Genomic DNA, 22,545 nt, shown 5'->3' on the forward strand with positions numbered 1-22,545 from the left:
TTCAGACTTTTCACTTAATTAAACAGCAATGAACAAAAAAGGGAGAAAAAAAGAAAAGTTTAAGAGCATTCCTGCTTTGAGTTTCTATACGATTCATCAGGCCCTCACCAGGCCAAGGTGGGCAGCTGGGTTGTTTTTATGGCCAGAAGCCCCCCCACTGGGGTACAAGATTTTAATACCACAGCTGCACAGAGCAGGACAAAGTCCAACAGATCCATGCCAGCCCAGTAGTTCACAATCTGATCCATCCAAAGAGTCTGGTTACTTATGACCTTCCTTAAACATATACAGAGGAGTCCTGCTGCTGACATGTCACAAATCACCCAGCCGGAGATTTTCAGAGTGATTGAAAGTGCTCCCACTCTACCCGGCACTCATGTCGGCAGATGAAATACTAAAATTGAGAACAAAAAGAGACATTGTGACATTAAAAATTATTGCACTACACCATTTTTTGCTATTCTCATTTAATCACGTCAGATAGCATATTTTTCTGCATGACGTTTACTATGTTAGGGGGACGGCATGATTTCACTGTCTGTGTAACGAGAAAGTTCCGAGCTTATGTAACTCCTGTGAAACATAAGCAAAAGGGTTGTTTGTCTCTCTGAGTCATTGATTAAACTAGTAGCCTATCATATGTGTGTCCCACCTCTCATCCACTATCAACTAAGAAGTACTACTGCCTACTCTCCCATCTACAGCAAGATGGCGGCATGGCTCAGTGGGAAGAGTGGTCGTCCTTTAGCCCAAGGGCTGCTGGTTTGATCCCGGCCTGGTCAAGCTCATGTCAAGGTGTCCCTGAGCAAGACACCATTCCCCTAATTGCTCCTGATGGGTCGTGGTTAGTGCCTTGCATGGCAGCTTCCGCCATCAGTGTGTGAATGAGTGAATGTGACGTACATGTATAGCGCTTTGGTTAAAAGCACTATATAAGTACAGACCATTTACCATTTAAGATAAACTGGACTTGGTTAATGGATGGGGAAGACACCTAAAAGTATAACTTATCAAGAAAGATGCAATGCAATGTTCCCTTTATTTGATATTTCTGTATATTTACTGAGATGTAGAGAATATGAATTAACTTTTCATATGAATGAAGCACCACAGTCGGTGATGTGACTAGATAGGCAGCTCTGTGCCCACCACTGCTACAAAGTAAAATATCACGGTTGGGAAATCCCTTCAGTTTTCATCAAGTTGGATGTCCACTTTCTTCCAGCACAGGCAGTAAGTTATGCACAGAATGGGTAAAGATGTGACTGAAATCAAATTAATGGAAATGAGAGATAAAAAATGGTCTGTTTAGCAGAAAACAGGTGGTCTTTGGCCTCCGACCAATGACTTGACAAACCACCTTATTCCCCTCTGATTAATATAAGTGTAACTGACCATTTATTTTAAACAAAAAAGAAGAACAAAGTTCAAAATTAATACATGTATATATAAGAGGCTTGAAAAAATATTCTGCTGTGTGGATGAATGACGAGCCCATGCACATCAAATATATTAGCATCACAATGCAACAGCTTATTAAGGGCTGGGCCACAGTGGCACAAAAGAAAGTATTTTATGTGGGCTGTCAATAAGAAGAAACATGTTAAGAGTAATGTAAATATTTGAAAACAAGCATTCAGATGCAAATTCAGCCTTTGCATTTTTCCTTCAAGAGAAACTTGTAGGAAAAACAGACTTTCTCATATTGTAAACCACAACAGAGAAAAAGCAAAATAAAGTACTTAAAGGAGGCAAGTGAATGTATTTATTAAAAGGAAAAATTGTGCTTATCGTTACAAGATAACAACACTAAAATGTTTAAGTTGGACTATGCATCTTCCCCATCTTCAACACCAAGATATCGGTCAAAACTTTGTTCTTATGATCCGTGTCAGTCATGCAATGACAAACACAACAAAACACCAAGAAAAAGTCAAAGCAGGTCCCAGTTTGAGGGGTTTTTCTGAACGGGAGCATCAGTATCATTACCCCACACATAGGCAAAGGAAGGGAGGAGGAGAGGAAAAGGCTTGAAAGATAATACCATATATTATGAGGGAGGTAGGTGGAATGCAACAACAAGCTTCTTACAAGCAGGTACATGTTTGGTCTGGAAATTTGCTAACAACAGTACATATAGGACAGGATAGTGTGTCATTACTGAGAAAAGCTGAGACTTGTTGGCGCTTTGCATTTTCATTTAACAGCAAGTTGTGGCATTTCCAAACCACATTTAAAAGAAGAAGCATAACAGAACAAAACCTAAAGTAATCCAGCAAGCGTAGTGTAGGCTGATAGAGGAGAGGCTGCACTGAGTAAATTAATAAGTGTGAGTAATAAAACATGAATGACAATGAATGATGTTTACATGCGGGCTCTGGGCTACTAACTGTCATGATTTGCAGGCGGCCACGGAGAATGTGATTCCTGATTCACACTTGAGTGCAAACAAGCCCCACATGCCTCGTTCGGTAATTGATGCACTAATGGGAATAGGTGGGACTAGGTGGGAAGGGGGAGGAGGGGGTGTGGGTGGGGGTAGAGAGAGATGGCATATTGGACATCAAAGGTATTGTGGATGCTTATCAACAAATGCGCTCTCATCAGACACAAGAGGATGGAACAGATGAAAGGAGTGCTAATGCACCTCCTCCTCCTACCCAGATCAAGACATCCTTTCTGCTCCATCAGCAGAGTCAGGCTGACACAGGATGATGCACAGTTTCAAAACACACACAGACAAAAATACATGTACAGACAGTGGATCAGTAAGCAAACACATCACCGACTAGCAGATGCACAATTTTCCAGACAAGGGAAGGATAAAAAGTACTGTAACAGCTTTTGAGCTCATGTACATTTCAATCTTTAACTGATTATAAAAAGTTTTTAAAACACTTGAAAGGTTAGGGAACAGCTAGTAAGTGGACAAATGCTTGGTCTGTTTCACCAAGCTGTTATTTGGATGTAAGCAGTGAACTTGAGCACCTTAAAAAAAACATTTTCATTTTGTAAGATTTCATTCCAGTTCATGAATTCTTACAAAAGATTTGTAAGATCTGTGGTTCTATAAGCACTAAAGGAAAAATGGTTTTAAAATAACTAACATTATCTCTCATCATCATCATTATCAACCCAGCCCTTGCCAAAATGACAAATCTCTGTGCTAATCTTTTAATGGGTCAGCATTATATTGTCACACAGGTAGCCCTGTGGGGGTCACCTTACCTCACCTTAACCAGTTGGCCACGTCAGACTCACAAAAATCTTTAATGCCCTGCAAATCTAAAGCCAATTTAGAGAGGATGAATGAGGATAGTGGCAGCTCCCAGGTGACACAGCCTTCCCCTCCCCTCCAGCAGTAAGCAGAGAGAGAGCTGCAGTGGGGAGCTCCAGAGACCTCTATATTTATCTGACACAGTAACGATCTGCTGTCTGACTGCTGCATGGTGCAATACAGCTGTACAGTTTTTCTTTATCCAACCCCGTTGCTGCTCTGCTGTGGCCAATCACGAGACTCGGCACTGACCCGACGACATGTCATCACGATGAGAGTTGTCATGAATTAAACTGTTTGCGTCTAAGATAACAACACATACACAGAATTTGATCGGCACTTTAGATGCTGTTGGGTTTATCAACTTAGAGGAGCCATTTTTCAAAGTTGAGAGCCATAATTCATCTTGGGCCACCCCGATGTTAACAAAGCACCAACTGGTGATTACCGTTTTGGAGTGGCCCATTGAGGCGTGCAGCCAGGAAGCTGCCGGTCTGCCAAGAAAGCCATGCCAAGAGGGCTGTAGAAGGCAGAGTAGACCCAGCCACCTGTGCCCATTAGGTTCTGTGCTGACAGCTGCACTGGCCCTGGGGATCCCACTCAAAAAAGGTAAGGAGAAAATAAGGAGGCACCACACAGGGCCATGGTCTTTTCTTTAGATACTGGCAAAAAACAGACAAATGACACTACAGGTGCAAAAATTATAACTGTTTGTTGCTGTTCGTAAACTCTGTTAGCATTTAAACTTGGACCCATTTCCCTGATTCAATGAGTAATGACCCTTTACCACTAGTAACCACTTAGCCCAGCCTGACAGCACCCCTCCCCATTTGTAGGTGTTCCCATCAGGACTTTCCCAGGGCGAGCAGATACATTTTTAGGACCTACACCATTAGGGTTATGAAGCTGAGGAGCAAAGTTGAAAATTGTGACGTGTCAGATAGCAGGCCACTTTTTGTCAGAATTTGACGTAATTTGATGAGTCATGAGAGCGAGTCTGGAACCGGTGATCTTTAAAACCCCGAAGCAGCAGCAGAGATGGCGTTTCACAAACAATCACCAAGGTCCAATACAAAGACGAAGACCATTTTGTGCTTGTTGGCCAACGAAAAAATCAAGAGCGACCTGGATGGCACAACTCACAATGAGAAGGTTTTCCAGTGGCGTTAAAGGCAGCTCACGCTGTTGTTGTTCCGTGTGTGTCACAAACAAATGACTTCACGATACTTACTAGCCGCCTTGCTAAGACGACCCCGCCCACACTAAACGTGGCCTCAACTGCCCTTTATTCTAATGGGAACAATCGAAACCGGGGTGGTGTGGTGTTGGCTGAATTAAAGTAGGGCTAAGTGGGTGCTAGTGGGAAAGGGTCATAACAGTAGGTAACAACGTGAGTTGAAGTAAAAGAGGCAGCAGTAATTCCAAAACACCACCATAAATCAAACAAAAAAACCCACTGGACCCTTTTTCCTAAGGCTATACTTGTTTTAGTCACCATTGGTTAGGTTAGAACAACACAATTACTTGGTTACTTTTCAATATAATATCATGTTTGTGGTTAAAATTCAATCCCTGACACATTTTATTCACACTGACGAGTGTCACAGCTTTTTGTAATAAGTCAGTTGCTGATCATTCTGGGAACCAGATTGAGTCAGATAGCCATCAACTCAGATAGGCCTGTCAACAAGTACCCTCTAAACTACAACCTTTGCTTAAAGCTTAAAAAAATCCATTTTTGATTTTAAAAAAAAAATCTAGATTGTGCAAAAACATTGGTCTTGCCTGGTTCTTTGGTGAATGGTTGTAAAGATGTAGAATTGGTAATCATTCCACTAAAGCATGTTTTCACTCCAGTTTACAAGGGGCAAGGGAGCTGCATCCTTACTACTATCTAAAATAGCATGGACTGGGTTAAAATTAATTATATCCAGCCTAAAATCCACTTTTTTCACCCCAAGATGCCATGGCAGCGTAGCCAACCTCTCTCTGGGATGAAACAGTGCTGTGGAAATGGGTCTAGCTGGGAACCTGGGAAAGGCACTCTATGACTAAGTTTACAGACCATGCATGCTGCGATTGGCTGGTGGCAACACACCCAAAGGTTGCAGCCCAAAAACATCCTAAACTAAGTGAAATAATAAGACAAAAATAATAAAATAAGAGGAAAAAAACAGACTACAGAACCACTGCAACAAATACACCTCAGTATAAATACAGAGCATCATCGATGATAACAGAGGAATTTTTATTGAATGAGTCCATACACACTTCTTTGCTGGGAAGACCGTGCTTATTTGACCTTAAAGTAAGTAAGCTGTTGACTCTAAAAGTAACATGAAGGAGAGTTTGTAAAGGGCTGACATAATTCTAACCTTGCTTGGAGCAAATATGAGTCCTCGTGGTGGCACAAAGAGAGCTAAAAGAAAGTATTTGGAGGGAAGTGTGTGGTTGTCACTGGCATTTCATCAGGCTTTGTAATTCATGAGGCTTCCTTTGTAATTTTATGATGCCCTTTCATCTCGCCATTGTGCACATGCTCCGAAGAAAAACAGACAGACTAACACCGCAGGCACGCTGAGGCCTGCTTGATATCTCTTTTATAGACAGAATTCACAGAAAAGGCACGTATAAACACAACCATTAGATCCATGATTCATCGTTAGTTAAGCAGCTGCAGGATACAATAACTGTTACTCATTCTGCAATCATCTTCATACATGTGATGTAAGATTGAGCTGTAGCTGAATTTTGTGTAAACTGGCTGCACTGTTGAACAACCAAAATCACACTGAATGAGATTGCTTTTCAAAGAGACATACACATTTCAGCCATGTGTGTAGGGGTATGTGGAAGGAGAATCTCAGATGCCCCTTACCACACACATAACTGGAAGAAAATAGAAGAGCAGTGTTTCTGTGACCTCAGTGAACCTGACTAACTATTCTGGCAAAGCAGGGAACTCTCCTCTTTCTGCAGCATGCCTGTGTACATCCTCACCTCTGCAGGAGAGATTTGTCAGCAGGAGATTTCTTTTTTCCGCTGTGGAATTAACCCATGCTCTGAGGGCTTACTTGCAAGCATGGCACATTATCTCCCAGGAGTCACTGCCAAGTCAGCCAAGCTGTGAGTAAATGGCTGCTCTGGCCTGAGCTATATAGAGGAATAGAGCTGGGGTAGGCAGACAGGGAGAGGCACAGTTCAGGCACCAAGGGCATGCACAGGAAGCAGACGAAGGCGCTTGTCTTTCTCAGCTCTCTGATAGGTGTCACCAAGAGGCAGCGATAGCTCTCATCCTTCCTGCGGTGTAAAGAAAGACTTAGGGGAAAACCACTGCAGAGCTGGAGTAGAATGGGGGAGGGGAAGTTGCATGGAAGATATAGTATTCATGCAGATTTATGAATGAGTAGTGAGGGCGAAGGATGAGTCACAGCTTCCGCAGCCTATCAGCAGAGGCTGGGTGGCATCAGACACACTAAGCTATCGCTTATGCAAGCAAACATACATTCACACACAGCAGGCATAGTCACAGGGGATGCATGGGCACGAGTTGAGGAAAAACTTGTCAAAAGGGATGGCATGGGTAAAAAGACAGCATATGTCTGAGTAAGTGCCTGAGTGTTTGAATGTGTGTGAGAGTGTGTCAGTCTCTTCAGAGGGTGCTGGTGAGACACACATTCTATTTTGGTCAAGTCTGAGAGGAAATCTCAGAAAAGGCAAATCTGTCAGTGTATCAGAGAAGACCTTTGTAGGCCACAGAGGACATGAGTTGGGTAAACTTGCATGGCCAACCATCAATGAACAATAAGCGCTGCTGTTGATACATGTACAATGCCACACTGTACAAATATGTCATCATGCCTTTGCAAAACTTTGCAAACTCACAAATTAAACATTTGAACAAGAAAGATGCTGTTGTTGACATCAAATGTTAGTAATGGCAGTCAACATGTGTTTGTGGCTTTTCCCCACACTCTGCTCAAGCAGTAAGTAAGGCAAATTCAATATTTTACAATTTTGCCTTTGCTAGAAACTCAAAACACATTACAGTGTGAAGCAAAAAGAGTTCCACCCAGGCCTCTTGAAACTCCAATGGCAACTAATAAAACCAATTGAGCAGAAAAACTATTTGTAACAAAACTGAGTTTTCCCCTTACTTTACAGGGGGCACAGGTTCATGGGTATTCAGTGAAGAAGGTCTTTGTTGAATGTGAATGTACTAAGATCAGCTGCCAACCAACCCCAAGAATGCCATTTATGAACGTGACCTAGATGGGAGAAATGCAGCAGAGGCCAGGGGAGAGACGGAGAAGGGTGGGAGAGTGCAGAAATGGAGAGCACTGACACTGAATCTCATGAGCACATATAAAATATCTGGTTGTAAATAATGTGCTACTCAGATTTATCAATGAATCAGGAAAAAATTTAATTCCGATATGAAACTGCAGGTCATAAACCATCCAGCACCATCATCACTGGCTTGACAGCGCTGCTACAGTTAGAATGCATACACAATGGATACAAATGCAGTTTTGTTTTGTTTTTTCTTTTAATTCAGGTACATCCATTAAAATAATGTAATTAAACCTTTCCCCATTGCCAGCCGAAATTTAGGTTTCCCCCTAGTGAGCTGAGAACTTCAACAAACACAGAACTTGAGTTCTATCTCCTCACCACTTCCCCGGAGACAAGCCTGAAAGCTACAGTATGAAGGGATGGTTTGATACTGTGCATCACAATTTCTGATAAGGGCAATTTCTTTTTTTACTGTTTATTATTGGACAGCGAATACAAGCCCCCAACAGCTGCACTGAGAGTAAGCTGTCTGCTGTTCTGCATGACGGCCAAACAAAACACAGATTAAAATCAATCAGTCTCACCTCTTTTTGTGTAATTTTTAATCAGTTCTAGAGACTTAGAGTGAGTTATTATGGTCTAAAATCCTGTCTTAATGAAAAGAAAAAGTAAATTGCGCTCACTCTTGTGACTTTAAACACAGCACCATTTTTACTAAATTTTAAATGTTCACCTATCTGTTGTGTTTCCATTGATGCCACTTGGAGTCAGAGCCAATAAATACCATGACTACTATTGAGTCATGTGATGCAAGACTGAATCCTGACTGAACGTTTTCTCAATGCAGCCAAAAGACAAATATTAACAGGTGCTTGCAAGTTTTCTTTGACAAGTTTAAAAAGAGCTATAAAAACACTGTGTTTTTATTTGTTTAATGTTTGGAACAGGCCAACTCGAAGCTTGCTCTGCTTATTTTTCCTCTAATATAACTTTCTCGTTTTAGTTTAAAAAACCCAGCTGCTTACAAAAACAGTTCTTGGCTGTTAACCAGCAAAGAGTTTGTAACACTCTGGAGCCATTTTATATGACTTTATTCATTTATTGAGCTCACAAAAAGTCTATAAGAAGGTATAAGACGAGTATGTGACATGCAGCTCACGGCATGGTTCACAGTTGATATAATAAAAAAAAATTAAACAAGACTAATATGCAAGAACATCACACTAAAGAGTTCACGTACTGTCAATAAATATTTCCAGGTCATTGTGAGAATAAACAGAGAAAAATGTTTGCTTGTTCACAGTAAGTAAACACAGAGCAAAAGTTATTTGAACTGGACAGTTGTGTTACCTCCTGAGTTTACCTAGGTCTTCACCACAAAGGGTCCTGGCAGCAATGATGTTCAGGCCAACTCTCTCCTTTCCCAGGGTGCTGTGGTAAACCAGCAAACGGAGGACAGTTCCAACCAAGGCCATGCATAAAACACTATTGTAATCTTTCAGTTTTTTGTCTGGTGATTAAGGGAGGGCAGGAATGAATGAGTTTGATCAGCATTAGAACCATCTCTTTGGCACTAATACTGGCAGACTGCCTAAGCTTTGTACAAAATAGAGCAAAGCACAGACGAGTAGTTCATGCCCAGTGAGAACAGCGGAAGTATGGGCACTGAGTCATGGGACTGAATGTGCCCCCAGGAAAGCACCATACCACCAAGACTGGAATTTGAGCTCTTTTCTGTTTCCTGTCCTTGTAACCACAAGACTTTGATAAGCTCCAGAAATTCCATTAAATATTTAAAAGCTTCCTTGAACAGTATCTGTGAACTCGTCCCAATGTGGAACACAACAACTCCAGACAAACACAGAAGAGACCACACATCGATCTGTTTAACTCCTTCTAATTGCAAAGCACAAACAGTCTCTGTATGGCCTTGTACACGTAGCCTGCACATACAGCCTCTGCTGTGTTTCCCCCTCTTTATCCCCTCACAAGTGCAATGACTAAGCCAGCAAGAATTTCTACCTTATATACTTAAAGGGGCAGAGTCACTTTATCCAACTTAACAAATGTGTCCAGTATGTAAATGTCAATCTAACTTTCAGCCAGTAGTGAGAATTATTTCTCCCCAGGAGGACAATCAAAGTAAAAATTTCAAATAAATAAACAGTTGATTTAACAAGTGGTTAAAATGTACAGTAGTCCAGCAGTCTGACTTTTTGAAGATACACACGACATTTAATATTGTCAATTTCTCTTAGGTCTTTTCCAGTAACATGTCTTGGCAAAATTATAGGTCAGACCAACTAACATTTAAATTTAATTTTTACCACAACACAACTTGCAAGTCACATTAAGCAAAGACACTCACTATTCTGAGTGACCACTGTGGGCCTCTATTTGGCATATGATATGCTTTTTCTTTTCTTTTAGAAAAAAAAACTAAACAAAACAAAAACAAACATGTGCTCTGACCTGAAGTGGCCTTAGTTCAGAGCACTCAGACCAGCTGTATCAAATACATCTTTGGCAAAGTAGGAGTAAACAAAATCAGAAAAAAAGCCTCCCAGGCTGGTGAAGAGCTCATCCAACTGTCAGGTCTCCAAACTGCCTCCACTCAGCTGGCTTTCCTTTGGGTTCAGCATCAGTTCAAATACTGTCTGTGGTATAAATGGACAGCAGGTATGTTAAATTTTTACAGAAAGCAGTGGCTGTCAAAAACTCAGACCATCCATCGATTAATATCATTTAAAAAATTTAATATTACAGACTTTGTGTTCTTCTGAATCAGATGGAGCAAGGAGATGTGTGCCAGTGAGGCTCAGCATACCATAAGTTCATATTCAATTGCATATATAGGAAACATGAGCTCTGTGAGAATTTGCGAGTAAGAGAATGTGTGCCTCCCTGTGGAGCTACAGAGACTAACCTGACCCGAGACTGGGCATGTATAAAGCAGCTTGCTTTCTGCTCATCTGTTTGACTTAAAGGCTTTTGTCTATCTCATTTTGACAGAAGTTCAGTGGTAGAGCAAACCATCTGCGGTAAAGGCAGACCTGAGGAAGCTATTTGACCCCCCCCCCCAACCACCACCACCTTCAACACAACCCCTGACTCTAATCAAATAGCACGTTAAGGATCCGGGACCTGGCTAAACAAGCCGAATGCTTCAGACTATTGTGAGAGTAAGAGGATGTCTCAGACAAGTAAACAGTGGAGATATCTGACTGCCGGTGCTGTTAACAACATCTGATAAGCCCTGCAGGACAGTGGGAGGTGAAAATAGTGAAGGAAACACCAGCAGAACAACTGACAAGGAGGATCATGGATGAGGCTAAGTGAAGTTGAGAATGCCAGTGAGGAAGAAAAGCACAGACAGCATGTACAAAGTGGGTAAAGCAACCGCAGGAAAGGTAGGGAGGATATATGAAGAAGCATGGAGGGTTTTAAAGGAGGGGAAAACAAGGGGAGGGGCGGGTCTTTTTGTAACACAGAGCGCTGCCCTTAACTGAGAGCTTGGTGTTGAGCCTGTATATTTGACATTTGTCTGACATTTCCCCTCAGTACCCTTCTTCTTGTGTACAGCTTCTTGGTAAGGGCCTCTCTATGCATCACTGCCTCCCACTAAAAGCACCCAGGAACTCTGCTCCAATCTCCACTTCCCTACACAGTCACTCCCACTCACTTCTATTTAGTTGGAAATACATCATTAACCTGACGTATTCTTTTCAGCCTCGTAGTAAAATTAACATTCCCTTCTGAGAAGACTGACTTTATAGAGCCTAAACTGTAATGGGAACCAGTGTCTCAAGACTGGACAAACATGTGGAAAGAAGTTTTTTTTTTTTTTTAATGCTCTGTGAAGTACTTGAAGGCCTAGAGGCTAAAGTAGAGAGCTAGCAGACAGCACTCCCCCTCATGTAGTGTAATTAAAGAGGAGACCAGGCCGTATTGACTTGAAAACCACTGCATGCCCTTGAAGGAACATCTGTACTGGAGAAAAACAAGGCAATTATGCAAAGGGGTGGAGAGATGAGAGGAGGAATCTTAAGCAGGAAAGAGAGAAACAGAGACATCAAGCCTTAAAAAACAAAAAAGAACCAAACCAAGCATAAAGTCTGGGAGAGATTTTTACCAGCATGTTTAAGCTTCAGTCTCTCCTATTACTGCTTGAGCAATTCTTCTGTTTTTTATTAATTTATTTATCCTATATTAATTTTTTACACCTCTATAGCTCCGAAGCCTTTCTTAGCAGCCTTGAGAACTCAAGACCCTCCAGATAAATGCATTTACCCTGAACTTGACCTGGAGTTCTAAGAGAGGCGAGTTGGTTTAAACAATACTTCTGTGCTGAACCTCAAGTCTGCTGTGTGAGAACAACAAAGGGTTTCACCACAAATCACCACAAAGCACCAACTGTGGGAAGAAGCGACGTGACTAAACAGGAGTTAGACTGCACCTTTCACAATGTATCACACTGGAAATGAAAATTCAAAAGGGACTGAACCATTTCTTAATCTATACTGCCAGTTGTGCAAACACACACACATTCAACCATACAGGAAGCTCCAGAGAGTCTCTACATCCAAGAATAAACAGAGACAAACAATTAACACCATAGCTTTTCTACACAGACAGACATGGTCACAGGGGGGAAAGATGCATGTTTGATTTTCACTATTTGTTCTGCACGCTCCTACAGAATGAAGGGTGGTGTTTGTGAAACGGAACAGAGTATGGGAGATGCAAACAAGTCTTACAAATAAACAACATAAATGTAGGAGGAATATGCTCCCACAATGATTTCACATAGATGAGAGAACACAGAAAATGGCAACTCAACCACACACAATTAACACCGTTCTTATGAAAAAAAAAAGGATTTATTTGTTATGTTGGAGAGTGATGCCTCAACATGTTAGTCCAAAGTCTCCTACATGTATCCAAATGGGTTTAAATCCTATGTCAGCTTATGATTCATGCTCGTAAAATCATTCAGTGACCTTTCATGTCCTATGGATGTAGGCAATGTTGCACAAACACAGAAATGTGTCATAAGTAGATAAAGGATATCAAATTTACATTGATTTGTGTTGAAACATCCCTTGGGGAAGTGAGTAGATCCATAAGATAAAACCCTGTACTCTCCACAATACTGTTCAGGTTTTTCCTTTAATCAACCATTTGCATCTTAACGTCAGCCAGTGACATGCTCCTCACATAAGCCACTTATATTTGGAATATGAATTATGGCACATCAATAACCTATTCTGCATCTTTTTGATTACCCTACCCCTGTTTTTCCATCATGTGCTGTTTTTAAATGCAGTCTGTGAAGGAATTTGAACCTCTGATAAAACTCAATGGGCTCTTTTGTATTTAAACAATCCACTCTGTGAGAATATAGGGAAAAAATTTCGAAACACTGTGTGGATAGCTTAGGAAAACAGCTCAAATGTGATATTGGAAACATGGTGGCATGAATAGCAACACAGGCAAGAACATTTTTGTAGAGCTATAAAAAGAATGGCTGGATTATGCTAGAAAGCAGCGTACCATTTCTAAAGGAAGTCTCATCAACAGCTCAGCAGTTCTAACTGTCCCAACATCTGATTTGATATCACAAAATGATCAAACTAAATACATTTAAGAATTAAAATGAGGACATTTTAAGTTTTAACACATATATATTTATATACATACACACACACACATGACCCTTACCTGAACTTTTTATTTTGTGCATTACCCTACTGCTGTGCTGAAGTATAACAAGAATGACCTCTCCATCAAATCCTCAATATACCCCTATTCATAAATAGCTAAATGTCCCCCAGGCAAATATTTAGCTGACATGGTCCAGACTGGTAGACTACCTCATTTCTTGGCAGAGGTACTTTAACCTCAACTGAGTAGGTCTCTCTAATACCTGGTGCTCTATATTGCAGCTATCCTTCATTCCACAAATAGCCTGATCTAAAGACAAGGTCTCTGTAATGAAGGAGAGGAAATGTTTGCACTGGCCCACGGACAATCCTGCCTGACGGAAATGAAGGAGAAACCCTGCATAGATTTACGGGGCTCGATTGCTGGTAAAGATATGCACAATTATAGAATGTTTGTGAGACTGTAAGCCACCATCAAAGATCAAAGTCACATCTGCATTTACTTCAAAAACAAAATGATGCACAAACCTTGCCAACATTAAACTTAATTTTTTTCCTGAAACCCTGTCTTCTCTAGAGATGAAACAGCAATGAATTGAATTTACCTTTCTGGCACTGATTGGAGGTCCAGCAGCGGTAGTCGTCGTTTTTATTGAAGGACGTCCTCTGACAAAGAGGGCTATCCTCCATGATGCCAGGGCAGACGTTACTGCACTCCTTTGCCTGCTTGTTCCCATTGATAACATTATTGACTTCAGCATCCATAATTAGAGACCAGTCCACCGAGTCCAGGTAGCAGAGCTCCGGGTTCTTTTCAATTCGTATGGCTCCACGGGTGATGTTCCTCAAGTTGTACAAGCCAATGTCCTTCAGACTGGTCATCTCATAGACCACCAAGGCATAGTTGTAGAAGAGCATGCGTCCACGGATGACATTCAGGTTTGGGAAAAGCACGCTGAGGCTATCCAAGCCTGAGACGCGAAACAACAGCAGGTAGTCGGTGATGACGGTCAACTTGGGGAAGCTGAGGGAGCGGAATACCTCCTGGTGGATGTTGCTGGTCTTGTCGTTTATTAGTAGAATCTGCAGGTAGCCTTCCACCACCGTGCAGTTCTCCAATCTCTTGAATTCACTTATGTCATTTCGGATGTCGATACTCGGGCTACAGACTGGAAGAAACAAAGACAAAATATTACAATCAATAAACGTAAAAAACAGCACAAAACTGATGGTAAACTGCTGTATTTGTGACAGAAATTAAGATAGCACAGGTGTTTGGCCACATTTAGATTAGCCTGTAGAATGTTTTTGCCAAAAATTTAAATTACAATATTCTCCTTGAAGCATATAATCCTGTTAGTCAAGATGGTGAGCCTGGCAGAATGATTGACAAAGCAGTGGAAGACTGTGTAGCGGCAGGTCACCAAGTTTCTATGCTGCATAAGAAAAGTGTATTTGTTCTCAGCGATCTCTTAGGTAGGTATTTTTAGTTGTAACAAAAAACAGAGACTATCAGCAGGGTGAAGAAGTGGTTATTTAGTCTCGCACAGATATCTATGTTAAGTTGACACTCTTCCTGCATCACATCAGATGCAAAAGCTGCATTTCTCTGTTAAATGTTTTGTCTGTCACCTCAAATAACCTCAGTGTGTGCATGAGCCAATTCTTTGAGCTTGGAAAACAACACTTGAAACCACAGTGCCAGGAGCGTCGGCTGACACACACACACACACACACACACACACACACACACACACACACGCATATTCAAACCTTAACAGCAGAGACAACATTTATTATCAATGGCAAACAACTCTCAGTAACTGAAAGTGCACATTTTAACACTAAGTGATCTAACTTTTAGACATATAAAAAGCAAAGCTTTGCTCATCCAGTAAAAACCTTGTTTTGTCTACTAAAGACTAGTTTTAGTAGTATTTGTTCAACAGGTGTCAGGTTAGGACACTATCACACATTTAACTACCTCTAAGCTGACAAGAAGGTGCAAACAATTATTAATTATTAACTGGGAAGCAAAGAAGCAAATGACTAACTCCATTCCCAGCAACCATAAAATAAAGAATCTTAGGAATACAAGCAAACTTTATGGAAATGCAACATCTAACTTTGTTTGCTGTATCAATCTGTTATAGTGACTCGGACACACAGCTGTGATGCATTTTAAAATGTAGATAAAAACAGCTAATTTATAAATCCCATATTTAAAATACCATGATGGTTCAGCCAATTTATCCATACGATCATGGCTACTGGCTTTTGAATTGGGCATCAATGTCAAATAAGGTCTTTCCTTTATAGTGTGGAGGATGTAGAATCCATCATTTCCAGAGCTTTAATTTTGCCAAACTACACTGCACTTAAATGCATCTTAATATGAGCTTGAGAACAGAGGGAAGGTGACAGCTTTTCTGGATCCTCTTTATATAGTTTTTCTTTGCTTAGCAGTGTTTAAGTTAGATTCGTAGAAAAAGAGACACGGTGTGTTTACCGACAGTGCTTTTTATAAGCGTTCCAGAGCCCATACAGTGATTTCCACTCCAGAATCTTGTCCATTTTTAATTGAGTGCCACCTGAGGACCAGGACACAGATCAGTGACCAATAGTTTTTTTTATAGCCTTGTCACTTGTGTACAGAGATTCTTCTACGTTCTTTTAACATTATTCTGCTGATTATGTACCACTGTTCAAAGTATAATCCCCATCTTTATTCTCTCTGATATGCTCTTTTATGTCTAATCATTTTACAGATTTGTTGACAACTCTTTCAATTTTTTAATCCGATGTTGTCCAATCTTTACATTTTACACAGAATCAAATGTTTTTTGCAACAAGGTTGTCAAACAACATTAGTTTCATGTGCATGCTTGTCCATTTACGGAACTGGTCTCTACATTTATGTCATGCAGAAAGTAAAATGTAAATATTCCCAGTGCCGAGACTGCCTTCATGACTCTTCCCCAGCAGCGAACAGGGTTCTCATTTGATGTGAAGCTTTCATGTTTAGATTAACACGAAAGCTTCACGTCTAAAAGCGTCTTTGAAATTGGATTCAAAAAGCCAGAAAAGGAAGTTATATATGACAAAACAAAACAAGAATACTTGCAATAAGACAACAGAAAAATCTGGTTGGGACAGACTTGGATATGGCATGTTTCACTAAGGCAACAATTTTGGTTTCCAAAATGAAAATGAATAAAACATTTTTTTTTATCCATAATCACTTTTTGATTGCCAGTATTTACCACCTCTCTTTGTGCACACCTCTCGCTAACAGGGCGTTTTAATCATTATATAATGTATATCATTTGCATGAACTGTAATATAATTATACGCCAGCAGTTTAGAAACTTTTGATTTAATCAGAACTCAACCTTAATTTCTTTTTTTTTTTATTGTGTCTGTTTTAATATTTTATTGATTTCCCCTGTGGTTTTTACTGTTTTATTGCTCTTGGGTTTTTGAGATTTAATTATACAGCAATGATGTCCAACTCGTGTTGTTTTAAATGTTTAAACAAAAACTTGAGATGACAATTTTTACACTGATCAACAATTAAATGATTAATCCATATCTTCTATCAATTTAAAGAATTTATCAACTACTTTTTAGCTATGTAGCACACTTTAGAGGACGTAATGTAACTGTTTATTTTTTCATTTTTTTCCCACTGGTTTGGTATATTTAAAACTCCACATTGATTTTAATTGAAACCCTTTTAAATGGTTTTTAGTGTGAATACTTGAGCTCCAAATTGAATGCAACTCATTATCCTAAAAAGACTGAAGTCTTCTAACATGTGAAGAATAAAAAAATATATATTTATGTAATCAGAAGATGTGTCTACACATCAGATGACAAATTGAACTACGACCAGCCCAGGACATGCCTTGACATATGAGCTCCTTGGTTAAACCTGTTATGTTCTTTAAGCAGCTTAGGATGCTGGTGTGGTGACACCGAGCTTGTCCACTAAGACGAACATGTTTTCAAAACCAAGTAAGTAAATTAAGTCAAACTTTATTTAAATAGCACCTTTCAAGATATGAAATCACAAAGTGCTTCACAAGAGCCAACAATACATAAAATCAAGAGAAATGAATAAGAAGCAGATATTTAAAAAAAAAAAGATATAAATAAAAGATATAGAACCAAAGTATGTTCTTTGTGCCACATATCGTTGCTGTTGGGCACAAATGTCCTATGTCCAAAATTCGTGATTTTTTTCTTTTTTCTTCATAAATCAGTACTATTGGTCACCCTTTATGTCTGTCTGTAGTTTTACAAATATTTAACCAAATATATATGATGTAAAACACAATACCAAGTTTGATGACATTATATCCAATTATTACAAAAACCATACAGTTTTATTCATTTCTTGAAAAATAACAGTTTTGGACATAGGAGGCTCGGGCCCGACAGCAGCGATATGCATTTTTCTGGTGCAAATGTATTCGGTTTTGTCCTTATTTGATTTAATTGAAGAAAACTGTCTACCATCCACCACTTAACAGAGTCTAAGCCCTCTGTGGAGTTTAGACATTTCATTTGGGTGAAACGAGGTGTACAACTGAACAAGAGATCCCAAAACAGAACCTTGGGGTACACCAAAATGGACTGGATAGAGGCAAGAGCAGTACTTTGAAGTTGCTATAAAACACAATCTGTCAGATTGGTACGAAGAAACCCGGCTAAGGCAGATCCTGATAGACCAACCCAGCACCTCAGCCTCTCGAGCACAATGTGATGGTCAGCTGTATTGAAAGCTGAGGTGAGGTCCAACATAAGCAAGAACCATTACCCTTGTCACTCATCATCTGATACACTCAAAAGAGCTGTTCAAGGTTCGAGGTTTCTTTATTAATACCTGTGGGTTGATTTGTTTTGTAGCAACAATGGTAGCATTTGGCATTCCCTAACAAAACAAAACCATACACTGAACCTGACAGACAGGAACTTAAACGCATGACAAAAACAAAAAGTGCTTAGTGTACGGCTATTAATAAAACAGCAAAGACAAGTAAAAAGATTAAATACAATAAATAAGATCAAAATAAATAAAAATAAATGAATAAAAAACACAATAGAAAACCTTAGGGAAATAAAAACAATCTCTGGGATAAAAACCAGAATAAGAACACAGAATTTAAGTGTCTCGATGATAAAAAGAGCTAAAATATAAGATGAATAAATACATTACATACTTTTCTAACTTAATCAACAAAAAAGAAAGAAAACGTTAACTGTCCTCACTTGAGGATATGGGAGCAGTAGGTACAGCAGGAGTAATTATCTCACTAATAATGTGGAATAACAACTCTGTGTTACCACTGCTCTTTGAAACCAGGTTAGAAAAATATGTAGCCATTGGTTCCCTAAGTGAGTTTTTAAATGAACACTAAAAGATTCTTTAAATGTAAATGAGTTTTCTTCCACAGACCTTTAAATTTTCACACTTTAACGCTTTAAATAACATATATCATCATTTACCGATGGCAAGGACTGTAAACTGGCACTAATCTAGTTTTAAAAGGACATATATTGTCTTAAACAGAAAGACAATGTTCATTAAAATGATCTGTCAGAATATATTAACATCATGAAAATAAACTACTACTACCACTAATCTTTGATCTTTGTCAAAACACTACCTAATCATATCGAAGGGTCTAAATCAGAGCTCTGAAAGCAAACATGCCCACCAGGCTATCCTCCTTAAAATAGGTAAATAACCAAATAAATCACACAAAAATTACATCTGTGTTCACACTTTAGCAAATCTACAAGCATCCAAAACGCCTCCACACATAAATTTACTTGATGTGCTTTTTTTTCAAACTAATCTTCCCAAAATACAGAAGTTACATCACTGATAGAGCTGAATGGAGTATATTTGTTCCTGATGGGCTGTTTCACTTCCCCAAATTTAGAGCGGAAACAATTACTCTAGTACAAAATAGTATTTGCTTTTCTCCAATCAACACCAATGCCCCTGGGCTCCACTTGTGAGCCATCGAGCTGCATGTCTTCTTTGTTTCATTGAGAATTTTCTTCCAGCTTCTCCAGCAGCCGGGGAGAGAGGGAGGAGGGGTGGAGCCACTCAAATACAAAGACTAATTTGTTTGTTAGTAAAGAGAAGCTCTAGGCTCCACTTCCTGATGAGGGCATTAATAAAATCAAGGTGGGCGTCTGGCCAGGAAAAGATAAGATTTCAGCCAAGCGAAGCTATCGAGAGGATATCATGATGCAAAACTGCAACAAACAGAAAACACTATCCCCTAAATGTATTTCTGGGGTTTGTAAATGCTCAAAACATTCCGGAAAGCGGATATAATAAATAAGAGGAATGACAACTCCTTTTGCAACTGCCCTGTTTTGCCTATTAGGCATGTTAAGTAGCAGGAATTCCAATAATTTCCTTGAGGAAAAAAAAAGAAAAAAAAAAAACACTGAAAAGGATATTCCCTTTAACTAAGCCTTTATGCTTCTCTGAATCCAAACAATTCACTTGTTAGGACATTGCTTGAACAAAATTAAGTTACCAAATATTTTATTAATCATTACATAAACTCTATTTCAGCACAAGCGTCCACACAAGGTGATAATCCTGCACACGTCCGTCTCTCCCTCCTGAGACTATTTGCTCTTCACACTGCTGAGTAAACACACATATCTCCACAGCGTAAGGCGATCCATTGGCTCATGTTTATGATTGATAAACCTTGCCCTGGCCCTCTGTGGAGATGTCACCACACAAACGCATACATACACACCTGCACAAGCACAGGCAAAACACAACCCTGCACACCTTCCGTTAAAATTAAACCAAGACTAACGATCGCCGTTTGTCTTACTGTCACATAAATTCGGACTCTGATCCAGTAAACATGCCTCACGTGTAAATAATAAATTTCACCTCTGTTAGGGCTGAGACACAGAAGATTGAAACCTAGACCTCATGCAGTTCTGTTTATTAAAAAGGCTGCAAACTGCGCATTCTGGGGAAGCACTTAACTGGATCCTTTAGTAGACATCCAGCTGTAAACTCCAGGAAGGAAGATTCCTCCTTCCCATGTTACGTTCAAAGATAGAGCCTCTAGGCCTTTTCTGGCTCAGGGTATTTGAGCTCCTAAAACTCTGGTGACTAAAGTGCTTGGTTATGTGTGGAGAGCAAGATAATACACCTACTAAATAATTTTTTTAATTACGGTTAGTCACTGATGATGACGCAAAAAGACGAAAAGCAAGAAGAACTGGAAAACAGAGCCTGCTTTTATCTATATACCACAAGACTGCAACATTTCTATTTTCAATGATTATTATCCTTCGCTGTAAATTTGAATCTTGTCCAGAGTAACCAATTTAAAGAAGCTGTTGCATTTTATTTAGTTTATGGAAAACCACAAACATTTTTTTGTAAGTGGTACATATGAGAGAAAAACAAAACTAATGTGTCACAAATCCTGATGTACACCGAGCGCCACATTGTCTAAAATTAAGTTCCAACTGTGAGGGAGCACGTCACTGTGCTGTCACATTACCTTGCACCTGCCACATCAACCAGCTCTAATCCCCTGCATACTGGAAGTCATTTGACCAGCGGTCCAGTGGGCCGCTTCCACTCAGCGGACTTTACTTCAAACACTGGGTATCAGATATCACCGAAACCCCAAACAGTAACTCTACACTCGGCTTCATAACAAGCCTAACACAAGGAGTCCCCCTCATCCAAAAGGAGGCAGGAGGTGAGCAGAGTTACATGCTGAAGTGACCTCATTTTGCAAACAAACGTGTTTGATGATATTTTCATGAATGAAAAATGTTTGGACATCTGGAAAAATGAAAATAAAACTAAAAATAAAGGATAAGAGATATTTCAAGTAATTAAAAAGTAAGTTATTGTGCTCTGCTGAATGCAATCCCCTTCAACATAATTAGACCAAGAAATTACTGAGGATTGTGCCTTAATCTGGAGCTATTTTTAAAGAAAACTGCTATTTCAAAACAACCAACAACATGACTAAGAAAAAAGAGTGAAAGGGTTTCTTTTGGATGAGAAATTCTTCATTCAGAATCTATCAAGGCTCAGACAGCTTTCATCTGATAAAGCATCATCCATTAGGGAAGCAAACATTTACAATCACACAAATTCTCCACAGGCCATTAAACCTGCATTCAGCGATGATGTAGGTTAGTCAGAGACTACGTGTGAGCAAACCTGATGACGTGCCACTTGAAATAACGTGTTTAATTAAGCATTATCAACCTCAGCTGCCAGCCTGGAGGAGCTATAGGACAACATTTGAATGCACTCTCACAAACTAGCCCAGTGACACACTTTCACATCCCTACTCATGGGCACCGACTCAGGATGTCACGCAGAACTGCTGCGGTACACGGAAAACTCCACAATACACTCGTCATGTACACTTGCTACACTTTTTGGTTTTGACTGTGATAAGGTATTCTGCATTCAAGCCATGGATGAGGTGGGGAGAAAGTGGACACATGCAGTGAATAGAGAAGGCAGGAGCTGAGTCGCCTCAGTCACCTTGGAGACCTTGGAGTGACAGCGGTCACAGCAGAGGCATTTTCCCCTGTCACGACACGGAGAGCTGAGCTGCGATATGCCAAAACCCCAAAGAGAAACGGTGGGTGAGGAGAAGTGTCTGTCAAACACAATGCCAGCTGATGTTTGATTATTTATTCAGCTTTTCCTAGGCAACATATGCTTTCATAAATCTCTGAACAGGAACACTGGTGTGCCCTCTTGGAACAGGACAGAGGGTGCCTGTACTCGCACAACCTCTGCGCCAATGTTGCTGGTGACACGTCTATTTTTAACCAACAATAGAGCTGCCAACTGATGAAGTAAAGTGCATCACTCTGTGCGACAGGCAAAAAACCAATAAAACAGCTTACATCCCCACAACTATTCCAATCAACTGTTTCTCTTCAATGTGCATTTTTTCACAATGTATTTCTATGTATTCACAGCTCTGTCTCTCACTTACTGATGCTACATACCAAGAAGCCGCTTGAAGGAGCTTGACTGCATTCTATTACCAAAATCAAAGTTTTCAACCCCTAAATAGTCATAGGAAATTTGTGATTTTCCAGTAAATGATGATAAAAGTTTGAAATTCTGAACCCTACAGCCCAGTGAAGAAAACATCATCTACAGTCTGTCAGTCTCAAAGACTGAAATCTGAGGGCAACAATTTGATTCCCAAACATGTACATGGGTTTCTCACAGAGCTCAAAACAGCTCAAACTACTGACTAAAGA

General features: G+C 39.9%; 1 protein-coding gene across 1 annotated transcript in view; it reads right to left on the reverse strand.

Moving 5' to 3' along the window:
• Window positions 1–22,545, reverse strand: part of igf1ra (insulin-like growth factor 1a receptor) — a 77,467-nt gene that overhangs the window by 52,337 nt on the left and 2,585 nt on the right. Inside the window, exon 2 of the mRNA XM_041997752.1 lies at window positions 13,842–14,405. Coding sequence (XP_041853686.1) covers window positions 13,842–14,405 — 564 coding nt within the window. The remainder of the gene's footprint in view (window positions 1–13,841; window positions 14,406–22,545) is intronic.

The sequence above is a fragment of the Melanotaenia boesemani genome, chromosome 10 (assembly GCF_017639745.1).
Source record: "Melanotaenia boesemani isolate fMelBoe1 chromosome 10, fMelBoe1.pri, whole genome shotgun sequence".
In the NCBI taxonomy this organism is placed as follows: Eukaryota; Metazoa; Chordata; class Actinopteri; order Atheriniformes; family Melanotaeniidae; genus Melanotaenia; species Melanotaenia boesemani.